This window comes from Eublepharis macularius, chromosome 2 (assembly GCF_028583425.1).
Source record: "Eublepharis macularius isolate TG4126 chromosome 2, MPM_Emac_v1.0, whole genome shotgun sequence".
Lineage (NCBI taxonomy): Eukaryota > Metazoa > Chordata > Lepidosauria > Squamata > Eublepharidae > Eublepharis > Eublepharis macularius.
The window spans coordinates 197,636,087-197,648,349 of NC_072791.1; the positions used below are offsets into that span (position 1 = coordinate 197,636,087).

Consider the following 12,263-nt stretch of genomic DNA (forward strand, 5'->3'; position numbering starts at 1 on the left):
CTTTGAACCTCTAAAAATAGAAGATATAGTTTACACCTATATTAGGGAGCTGCAAATGCTCCTTCTAGATTTGACAAGATGTCCAGACCCAGATTCAAGTGCTGCTGCTCTTGAGATCGGTGTCAGCAGAATGGAACACAGGGAGATAAAGTAGAATAGGCACCATGTCTCAAAAGGAAAGATCCAGTTAATGTTTGTCCCCCAGTTTGTAAATAAAAGGGATTCTATTTTACCCAGTGTTATTACTCACCCAACAGTAGGATCAACCGCTACTCCTCTCGGGTTTCCCAGACTTTCAGCTATAAGAGTTACACGATTCGCTCCATCTAAATTAACCATGTCGATTCTGTTGACGCTAGTCTCCACTATGTACAGTTTATTGTTAATCCAGTCCACAGCCAGGTTTTCAGGGGTGTCAACTGAAACGTTTAAAACTTCGTGGATATCAGAGCCATCAATGCCAACTGAAAAAACCTGGAAATAAAGTTGGAATTAGAAAAACGGAGTCTCTGTGTATTCATATGGTACACTTTAATGGCCACATAAATGTTAAGAAATTTTATACATAAAATTTCTCTGTAGCACTTGCAGGTAGGAGAAACTTTGGCTTGAGTGTAACGTTCCTGATTTCTTAACCATGGTAAAGTGATGTGGAACATGCCATGGGCTGCACATTCTTACCACTCCCTTCTACACTCCGGCACTAACTCTCAGCTTCCTTTCACACTTTGTTTTAACCATTGTGTGGCATTTTGTTTCATGATTTCCCCCTTTTAACCAGACTCTGGGTTTTGCAAACGCTGGCTTATGAAGGCATCTGGCGAGCTTTAACCATGGTTAGGAGCTGTCATGCTACACCATAATTAAAGCAAAGATGGAAAAGACTGAAGAACTGGTTCAGTAAATAAGAGGAGGGAAGCCTACAAGCCCATTGCATGCTCCCAAATCGCCTAAATCCTGAAGGGTTTAGATATTCGAGGGGGCGGGAATAATCAAACTTCAGCTTCAAGGTACTACATATGCATGTTTGGGGGGAGGGACTTTTAACTCCTGTTCATCAACCTTTTGTCTTTTTTATTTTAACCTAAAATTAAATGTAATTAAATTAAGAAGACCCTGAAAGCTAATCTCGTTGATGATTTCAGTAGTTGACTATCTTGGCTTGATGGTCGGACTATTAACTGAACTTTCTTTACAATTCTGTGAACCATTATTTAGTCATACTGATTATGACAGGAAAGAACTGCCCCAGCCACAGTTTTAAGGACTGTGCTTGTGCCTACAGGTCTTAGTAATAACAGAGGCCTTTGGGCAGGCGTTTCCCAAAGAAGATTATTTTCATGTCTCAGGCAACTCTGACAGACTTTCTTATTGCACTTCCCATGAGTTCCTGAAAGAAGCACCTAATTCACCAAGGCACCCCAACAACTCAAATTTATCACTGATATTTCTGTGCTGAAACACATTTCATGAAATGTTCGTAACTTTTCTCAAAGTGAGTCCAGACTTCTACCCATGGGTTCTTTGTAAATTTCTGGCACACCGCAAGCACCAATACTGCAGTCGTCACCATGACACATGAGGCAGAAAAAAAGATCTGTTACTGTAGGATATCTTACCCCATAGTCCTGAAGAGTGCCTTACAAGAGAGAGGAAACTCACCCCTCACCCCCCCCCACACACCACAACAGCAAAGACATTCAAAGATTAAAACAAAGAAATGAACAAAATATTGGCACATAATACATAATGCTGTCAATATTGCTTACCCAATGCTCAATTATCTGTAATATACTTTATCTGATTTTTATCTTCTTGGAGAACACAGAACTTTCACATTTGAAATGATCAAATTTCAAGAAATTACAAAGAGAAATACATCCAGGTTTGAAAGAATGTCTACTATTTCTCTTAATTAGGTTTTTGGACTCCATTTTCAATAATATCCAGAGTTGCTCAAGAGAGTGCCATATAATGGCATGCTTTGTTTGATGTATTACATGTAAGAGCATAGCTTGCAAAATGTGGTAATTATCGCAAGACCATCTCAAAGTTCATTTTTGTTGGAAAACAAAGAAAGGCCGTGCATCTGTTCACAGAAACGAAAGGTTATCAACACATCCTGCTCTTGGATCCTTCGACTTCCAAAAATGCCATTTTGCTTGACTTACTTTATCTTGCACTGTATCGGTCCAAAATACCCTACGCAGCTGAAAGTGAAAGTCCACACCAACAGCCACTCCACGATTCTGAGACTGTACCAGGGTTCGAAAACTCCTTCCATGAACGTCTCCCATCAGCAGATCGCGGCCATTGGAAAAAATAACGGCAGCAACTCCCGCTGAAAGTATAGAAAACATGAATGCGAGATGTGCTAGATCCTATGGAGTGCTAACGAAACAGACGTGTGACTTGGTGCTTCCGTGTTGGTGCAGAGGTTGTGGAAGGCCTGCAATCAGATGGTGGGACAAGCTGTAACTGATCGTTCACAAATATCTGTGTCTGGACTTGGAGCCTGTGCAAACAGCAAGAAAGCAACTTCACAGCCCAATGTGGCCACCCACCAGCAGTGCAACAATGAAGACTCTGCATCGGACTGCTTCCAAAGCTGTCGGGGCAATATGGCACAAGTATGGCAACAGCACAGTTTAGCAGTGCAAATGCTAAGGCAACTGTAGTGGCACCTGACTTCTGGCAAGATGCCAGAATGTTACTTGAGCTCATGGAGCCCTACAAAACCTATGCTCTGTAACTGAGCCTTTGTCCCGGCTCACAGAAGGGTGAGAGCAGAGAGAAAAAGGAAGAACAGGGTTAAGTGTAAATCCTCTCTCCTCTGTTTCTGAGGTTCATGAGCTACTGAAACTGAAGGATTTCCTCTCAACCAAGTGTTCCTGATAAAAACAGGACCCTGGCTTTCTGACAATAACCCCTCAAGAGAGAGGAGAATGTGTACGGGTGCAAGGGCCAGGCTCCTCTGCCACTGGAGATATACTCTTTATACCTTACACGACTGAAAGGGATCTGTAGGTGCTAACCCAGGTTAGCCAGAAGGATGTTCATTTGCAAATTACAAGCAGGATGTCCAATACTAAAGAGTGATTGTTTGCTGCCTTGGAGACCCTATTTTGGTGGAAAGACAGCATAAAAATGTTTTAAACAAGTAAAAATAGTCAACTGACTTTGACCAGACTATCAAATATAAAAGAATGCCTACTGAATGGTGGTGGAGAGTGGCCTCGACTCATAGCTGACTTATGGCGACCCCTGGTGGGGTTTTCATGGCAAGAGACTATCAGAGGTGGTTTGCCATTGCCTGCCTCTACAACCCTGGTCTTTGTTGGAGGTCTCCCATCCAATTACTAACCAAGGCTGACCCTGCTTAGCAGCTAAGATCTGATGAGATCAGGCTCACCTTGGCTATCCAGGTCAGGGCTACACCTGCTGAATAAAGCATTTAAAATCTAGTTCTTTATGTATTATATGACAATTCTAGTATAACAGCCCAGTGGACATATTAAAATTGTGGTGTACTTGTGTCAGCAAACCCCCCAAAGCACTTGAATGTCTACCTGTGCGCTTACATGATTTCACAAACGAATGCCTATAAAAGTCAATCCAATTATACCCATGCTCAGAAAAATATTCATTTTCTAAGGTTTCCCACATATGATTATAATGAGATATAACGCCGTTCAGACAGGCTACCACACAGAGCAAGCGTATAAATGGTTGGGGGTTGTGGCAATGGTCTTGCTTCCAGCACAACCTGTAAGCATCTGGGCAAAATTATATGTGAGGTAAAGTCCCATGATCCTTTTAAGTATCACTTTTAAAATTCTAGTACAACACAGTGTAGCTACAAAGGCTACACTTTGAAGCGGAAGACCAGTGGAAGGGAAGAGAGCTTGTGTAATCGCATTCCTCTTGCTCCCCTTGCCTACTGGAAATGTCACACCCAGGCGCTGTTTGGTTTGCCAGGGACAGCCTGTGGCTAAACATGACATTTCTTCATAGGAGCTTGTGGAATGGGAATTTTCAACCAGAAAATGGCCCCGAAGAGAAAGAATTAAATAGTCTCCTTCTCCTTCAAACTGCAGTTCCCATTAGAGCGTTCTTTAGACAGAAACAGTTTCATGAGGTCACAAAAGGACTATCAGCAAGTCTGGATATAAACTTTATAAAACAGCAGAGCTCTTCAAAAGTGTATTAATCATACACAAAAAACACAGCATATTAATGGTAGACAAAATTACGCACATGGAAACAAAAAACATTCTTGAAAATACCGTGCGTATGTCCACCATATACATGAGAATTATCACTGTCTAATGCTTTAGGTTGTCTTACAGAAACAATACTGATAGTACTGTGGACATTTTAAATGAGTAAAACCTTATCTAAAAAACTTTTCACTTATCCCGAAAGAAAGAAAAAATATTTCATTGGAGGTTATTTTCTCTCCCAATGATATCCCCAAAACATTGAAAAAAATCCTTGAAAAAACATTTCCCCCCAAAATCCGCCCTCCTCTACATCTATAGTTGTAGCTTCACATCTGAGGCACACATTATCATCTTAAGGCCATCCTAAGCAGAGTTACACGCTTCCATGTCCAGTAAAGTCAGTGGGCTCAGAGCTAAAACACATGAGACGAATTACAAGAAGACGCTCAAGTGAAGAGAGATGCAATGTTAGCTGGGAAGCTGAGTTTTAAAGACAGATCAGAAGGCTTTGTCAATTTCCTCTCCCTACAGAGCCCCTGAGATTGCTCCTCAGAGAGTTTGTTTATTTCATCTTCACCTCCCAGAAGCAGAGGTGAAACTGACAGAGCCTTCGGGAGGGGAAGATGAAACAAATAAACCCTCTGAAGAGTGATCTCAGCAGCTTTGTAGAGAGGGAAAATTGACAAAGCCTTTTCATCTGTCTGTTAAAACTTGGCTTCCTGGCTAACATTACATCTCCCTTCACTTGAGCGTCCTCATGTAATTTGTCTCATGTGTTTTAGCTCTTAGTAGGGCATCTTTATGTAGAATGACGCCAAAAAAATTCCCTTACAACACTACTAATAACTGATGTATATTTAAAAATACTAAAGGAAAACTATTAGTTTCATTTTAAAACTATACAATCCAGCCCAAACTAAGCACTTTAAAATACTGTTCAATTCAATGGTGGTATTACAATCATGCTTAAATCTCTCACACTGAAGTCAACAATGCTTAACACAGGATAGATTTTGCTCGTCATCATAATTGTCTGGAGCAAAGTTATACCAAGAATGGTGCCATCCCCTTTAAGCAGACCACAGAAAGCCAGCTTGTCAGGCAAGTTGGTGACATGTACTCTCTTGGATCCTTGATTGCCATTCCATTAGCTCTGCAGCAGTTCCTCCAACATATGACATTTTCTGTTTGTAGCAGATTATTTTTGCTGACAGCACTTCCCACTTAAAAGTCCCAATTTGCCCCTACGCTGTACCTTCACTGACCCACACAAGCATGATTTTGGGAGGTACAGAAGGCTACAGGGACAGAAGAGAAGCAAGGCAATGGCCTTCCCCTAGCATTACTCTCCTCGCTTAGGCTCCAAGGCGACCGTGTGGTCTTTGAGCAACAATTGGCTGAAAGCAAAAAGGTCTGGGGAAAGGCAGCGACAGCAGAACGCTGGGAGGCACTGTAGGATTTTAAGCAGGCTTGCATTATACTGAAGGGCATTCCATTTATCACAAGCATATAATTGGCTTTCCGTTAAAGCGGCTGCAGTTTGACAAGATAATGTGAGCTTTTAAAGTATTGCTGGAGGAAACTCAGCTTCTGGAGCTACTGACTTACATGAGGTATTGGCTCGGCAGTGGCGGTGATGCTCGAGAATGTATCCTTCTGCACAGTGGCACTGATGGTGGCCAACATGATCTTCACATCCTTGATCACAGATACCCCACATCTTGCAATCATCAAAGTCTGGGGCAGCAAGGAAAAGGTTACAGATGTTACTGAACACGTTCTTATCTCATCTGGGTCTTAAAACCAATAGGCTGATTGACCAGAAAAAGATAGCAATTTAACTAAAAAGTTACCGCTGTTTAATATTCCTTGAAAACGAAAGGCGTTTCATTGCAGCAGTTATATATTTACACACATCTAATGCTATATTAAAATCCAGGTCTGCTAACAAAGTCGTTAAATGATAATTAAACTAGCAAGCAGGTTTCTTATTCAGATGAGGATCCAGAAAGTTTCTTCTCAAATCCAAATAAATTACACCGGAAAAGGAGAAATGCCCAATAGTTTCTACTGCTTATCATAAATACAGACTAAATCCCCTGTCTTGGCCTGTAAATCGACTGAACACATTCAACCCAAAGAATGAATCATTTTCTCTCTTGCAGAGTCCTGGCTGGTACTTTTTAAAAAGCCAAAAAAAATTCTTTTTTGTTTGTTTCTTTAAGACATCATTCTTAAAAACTTACTCAGCCACCAGATAATTATTTCTTTTCTGCAGGATCCAACCCAATGAGCCACAGGGCAATTTTTGCTGGGCTAATCAGGAACCATTGATTATTCTCAATTCACCCACTCATACCACATAACAATATATTTTCTTGGACAACAAACAAGCATTGAAATTCCTTGTAAAAATATTTTTTCAGACATCCTCCGCTGTATCTGCTCATTCACATATTCTCCCTACTAGAGATGGGCACGAATCGAATTATGACCCAAAAAAACCGCACTAACCAGGCCGGTTCATGGTTTGCAAACCAGTGGTTCGTGGAAATTCGTTTCCATGAACTTCCACAAACTGGTCTACTGTTCGTTTGGGTCGTAAAGGAGCATTTTAAATGGCCATTTCCCTAGGGGAATGACCATATAAACTTTTCCTGAGGCTTGCAAATGGCAGGTACCTTTAAACTATCAGCTGGCAGGCGGCAGGGGGGATCCCCCCTTGCCGCCTGCCAGCTGATAGTTTAAAGGGATTTGCTGCTTGCAAGCCACAGGGCCCTTTAAACTGCCCATACCTTAGCCCCCGCCCCCATCCACCTCAGGTCCAGCCCCAGCCCCACACTTACCTTGCCCTGCAGGCCCATAGCATTCTCCCGCTCCTCCCGCAAAGGGCGGGAAGGCCATTTTTGGCCTCCTCCGCCGCAATGCGGGCCCACGCAGTGGCAGAAGAGGCCAAAAATGGCCTTCCCACCCCTTGCAAGAGAAGGGCCCACAGGCCCGCAGGGCTAGGTAAGTTTGGAGCTGGAGCTGGGGCTGGGGTTTGGGCAGTTTAAAGGATCCTGCTGCTAGCAAGGCAGGAAAGAGCCCTTTAAACTGTCAAATGCCCCCTTCCCTACCACTGCTAAGTGGCCACAAAAGGGCATTTAAACCCCACAAACCACAAACTGGTTCATAAACTTGCCCCAGTTCATGCCAGTTTGTGGTTCCTGGTTCGTGGAAACCCATGAACCACGAACCTCATGGTTCGGGTTTTTTTGTGGTTCATGTCCATTTCTACTCCCTACAAATACATATAAGCTCGCCTCGATACTGGACAGAAACATATCCCTTCTGCCCACACATCAAACCTGTATCTTTTCCCCTTTTTCCAAGATGAGGCAGGAAAAGGAGAAAGAGTAAACGCAGGGCCTACAATGCTAAGAGCTTAAGAGCAATAGACACATGTCCTAGCAGGACCCATTTCCTTCACTTAGTTCCAATAAGGCTCAGTTTTCTGTAAACCAGCCATGGACTGATAGTCACATTTGGAAAATGCAGCCTTTGTTGAACTGTTTCATGACCTGCAGTAAATGCATGAGCTAGCGCAGCAGGCAGAATGTTAGGTTTTGACAGTTTCCAGTTAAGGTTCAGAAATCTGACTTCTTGCACAGCCCTGGAAAAGGGGGTAGCTCTGAGCAAGTCACAACCCATCCCTTCCCAACCTAATATGCTCTTTTTAATTGATGTATCTGAAACTGAGTTTGTTCTAATTTGCAGCCAGACACAAAGTGTGCAGCTTAAAAAAACATGCAATGGAAACTAAATTTGCATGATGCGGGACAGAAAGGGTTTAGTAAGGAGTTAAGTTCATTCTTAAAAATAAACAGGTACAAAACACACAGAAGATGAAGATGAAATAAAGACTTCCTCTGTCATTTTTCATTCCTGCTTCCCTTGCTTGCTTCCTTTTTATTCCAAAAGTTCTTTGGTGTGTGTTCATGGATGGGAGGGGAGGGAGGCACACACTGGTTGCTTGTGCAGTAGGGCAAAAACTTAAACTAATCAGAATCTTCCCAGAGCCCTTGTAACAGGCTAGGAAAGAAATCTAAATAAATTTATCGACATGCTATTCAAGATCTTACCCAATCCAATCCTGGGCGTGAAGACTGAAATAAATCCATGGCAACTCTATGCTAAATAGAACGGCTTGGCCTGACTTTTGCGATTTATGAAAACTGCCTTTCTTTAAATGTCAGAAGCCATTACACAAATAGCCCCAAGATACTCCTGAGCATCCTGTCTAACTGGGATGGATGTGTCTAATCAACTTTCTAAATTATTATGAGTGTTTTTATCACAAGGACAAAGACAATTTCTTTGTAGTGCAACCATTTGAAAGAAAAGCAAATAGCCTAACAGCTTGTCTTCAGCCATCATCCCGGAGCCAGACTGTTTTTTATGCTCTCATCCTATGACACTGAGCAAACAGAAGATTACCGACACTAATTTGGACTCAGGTTTTGGCATTAGCAGATTAAACACCTTCACCTCAATAACTGTAAGGACAGCTAAAACTAGATTATTTTGCAGGCCAGTGACTTTTCCTTTGCTCTCCAACAAAGGCAAATGAAAGAACAAACACCTGGTTCCCAAAGAGATGGTAAAGCTGTCTGGGTTATACCACATCAGATTGCAGATGGGGGCTCATGTCATTGAAAGCTCCTCTAAACCAAAACATTTCGGAGTAGGGAAAGCTCATGTCAGGGCAAAGGTTAAGATAGAACCATTTCACATGGCATTGTGGCTGCATTCAGACATCGTGAACAAACTGGTTTGTTCACAGCGCACATGAACCTGGTCTGCAGTTGGGCTCATGCACACCCTCCTTTACATGAGGTGCCAACATTGAAGATGCAAGTCTTTCATCTAAATCTACTTCTCAATGAAGTTCAAATGCAGTGCTTTAACAAATTGAAGGTGTCTGGTTTCTCAGTTGGTGGGGTTCTTACAGTACAGTCCTAAAAATACTTCCTTGGGAGTAAGCCACATGGAATAGACTTGAGCATGATTCTGAGGAGACTTGTTCAGGATTGCCCTCTTAACTAGGCTTTAGAATCCCGGATACTGGCAAAGCAACTAACTTCGATTTGTTAAGGCAATCACATGCAGACTTAGCTAAAGACATTTGGCTCCATCTGTGGGGGTGGGGGGTGGGGGGAGTGTAAGATGGAAGAGGCACACAAAAGCCCAACAATTAACCAGGTTTGTACAAATCATAAACAAACTCCTGATTGTGATGTCTGAATCCAGCCTAAGAGTCCTTAAAAGTCTGCTGAAGAAAAATTAAAATGCTAATGCTGTAGTTCAAAAAATAAAACCCTCATTACTGAGTGTCGTCAGCCTAAATACAAATGAAGAGCAGCGCAAGGAATTAAAGATGTCCCCTTCATTGTTTCAATGTCTCTCCTCATTAGGGTTGCCAGTCTCCAGGTTCCAACTGGAGATCTCCCACAATTACATCTGATCTCCAGGCAACTGAGACCAGTTCCCCTGGAGAAAATAGCTGCTCTGAAGGGTGAACTCTATGGCATTATACCCCACTAAGGCCCCTCCCCTCCTCAGACCCGCCCTCTCCAGGCTCCACCCCCCAAAACTCTAGGAATTTCCCAACCTGGACCTGGCAACCCCATACTGCAAAAACCTTGGAATATTCTAGAAGATGTACAGTGCAATCTTAAACAGAGTATATCAAAGCAGAGCGAAATCAATGGGTTTGGTCTGGAGTAACTACGCTTAGGATTGTACTGATAACTAAGCATCCTTGAAAACTGCAGGGGAAAAGGCAATCAATAACTCAATGTTCTCCACTTACCAACACAGGTGCGACTGTCATTGATGCTGATTACATATCCCGGAGGACAATAGCAGGCTCCTCCAGCGGGGGAAGAGTGACAACGGTACTGGCAACTCAAGGCTGCACAACGAGATATGTCTACAAAGAGAATACACCATTTGAATGCTACTGTGGCACAGCATCTAAAATTTGGATCCAAAGATTGAGATTAGAGGCAGGCATGAACCAGGAAAATGGTGGTACACTGCGGTTCGTGGTTTGTCGTGTTTCATGAACCATGAACCACCACGAATTTGCCCAGTTTGTGAACCGGTTCATCAGTTCATCACTTCCAGGGCTGCAGAAGGTCTGCAGAAAGCCCATTCCCTCTCCCCGCCGTTGCCTACATAACAGATTGGTCGGCACCAGGCTGACTGCAGTGATGAATCGAAAAACGGACTATATGAACCGTTCCAAAAATCATAGCGGTTCATTCTGGTTCATCAGAAATGAGCTCAAACAAACCACCAGTTCGCTAACCAAAAACCAGCCCGATTCATGACAAACTTTGTATTTCGGTTCGTGCCCATCTCTAATTGAGACTCATAAGCCCTTTTGTGCAACTATGGTTTCAGCCAACATTACTGTAGTCATGTGAACTGCAAACACACAATCATAGTGACAGTATGAAGCTGGCAATTGTGCAACCTCAATGTACATGCAACACAAAGACACCATTGGAAAATAAGGCAAATTTACAACATGACTCTTACGATCGGTCAACGAATAGATGTGACCATTAAGGTTAGTTCAAGGTATTGTTTCACTCCAAGTGAAGCATGCTGACTGCTTCCTTCTGTGCCACTGCCAGCAAGGACCAAGCATTGCCACTGAGGATTGACTTGGACCCAGCAATGCCCATTGCCTCCTCAGCCACTGATCTCTCAGACTGAGCCAATGCAATGCAGCAGCACCTCCCTTACTGCACAATCCCAAGCAATCACTTCTATAGCTTGGCTGGAGAACCCGTCCTCCTAAACAAAGCCATTTTCAAGAACAACAGAGGAATCCTAACCACTCTACTCAAGTCAGTTGGTTTAGAAGGGTGTGACTCGGTTTAGAATTACATTGTCAAGCACAAAAGCTGGGAATATGGTGGTCCAGATTACTATGGACTTTAGGAACATGGGGGCGGGGGGGGGATTCCTGTAGACTGGTCAATGCTCCTTAATTCTTAGTCTAACAAATCTTGAAATACATTGAACTAAATTTTTAAGAGCAGATTCTCTATTTCAAAACGCATATGGAAAAATCATTACAAAATCAGCCACTGTTCATTCAAGTTGAACAACATTTTGCCACTATAGCTGTGACAACCATGTGGTTCATTCTTGCCATGGCAAAAATGCTTTTCCTGTTTTCAATGTGTTCCTGTGTTCCATACTCACTGCAGTGTCTGCCTGCTGTTATGTTTGTTTCGTCTTCTCCGCCAGAACAGTCTGGAGTCCCATCACAGAATTTACCAACTGGAATGCATTGACCTGATACAGGGCAGGCCCATTCGCCTGGGTAGCAATCTCGATGACCACTCTCTAAAGAACAGAAAGAAAAACACTGAGCACTATTCTCAAATAGTATTTAATTTTTGTGGACCGTTTAACTGGGTGTCATTAGATCTCTAACTACAGAATATAGCTATGACAGATGATAGCAGATAGTCTGTCTCTGCCTCTCCTTGCTCCTTCAAAATACATTAGAAAAACCTCATTTTCTGTAATTTCCATGGGCTGTCTCACATATTATACAGAGATGACTCTGGCTTTCCCACAAAGTACATATTCAGTCCAATCAAAGTTCCCTGATGAATGCACCTTTATGGTCACGCATGTCTGCAAGCATGAATCAATCAACCACAGCTTACAGTTTTAGATGTAAATGTAAGTATCTCTGAGAGCAATCTTACAGTAGGTTTACTCAGAGTCCTACTTGGGGCTATTCAATGGGGCTTACATCCAAGAAAGTGTTTTAGGATTGTAATGTAATATATGAAGTAACCCCATTTCATCTGAGAAATAAAGTATTACTGGTACTAGTTTAACATGCATATTAAAATAAGACTTTTTATATTATGCGGTAATTTAAAAATAAATAATTAGAAATAAATAATTGGGATGACTCCACTTCTCCCTCTCTCTCTTTCAAATCAGCTTATATTGTTATCTCTTCCA

The 12,263-nt window shown here is 42.3% G+C and overlaps 1 protein-coding gene across 1 annotated transcript in view; it reads right to left on the reverse strand.

Annotated features, from left to right (window-relative positions):
• Positions 1-12,263, reverse strand: part of LRP2 (LDL receptor related protein 2) — a 175,606-nt gene that overhangs the window by 115,689 nt on the left and 47,654 nt on the right. The window contains exons 8-12 of the mRNA XM_054971732.1: positions 11,484-11,627; positions 10,075-10,194; positions 5,832-5,960; positions 2,172-2,341; positions 251-474 (exon numbers count right to left, since the gene is read on the reverse strand). Coding sequence (XP_054827707.1) covers positions 251-474; positions 2,172-2,341; positions 5,832-5,960; positions 10,075-10,194; positions 11,484-11,627 — 787 coding nt within the window. The remainder of the gene's footprint in view (positions 1-250; positions 475-2,171; positions 2,342-5,831; positions 5,961-10,074; positions 10,195-11,483; positions 11,628-12,263) is intronic.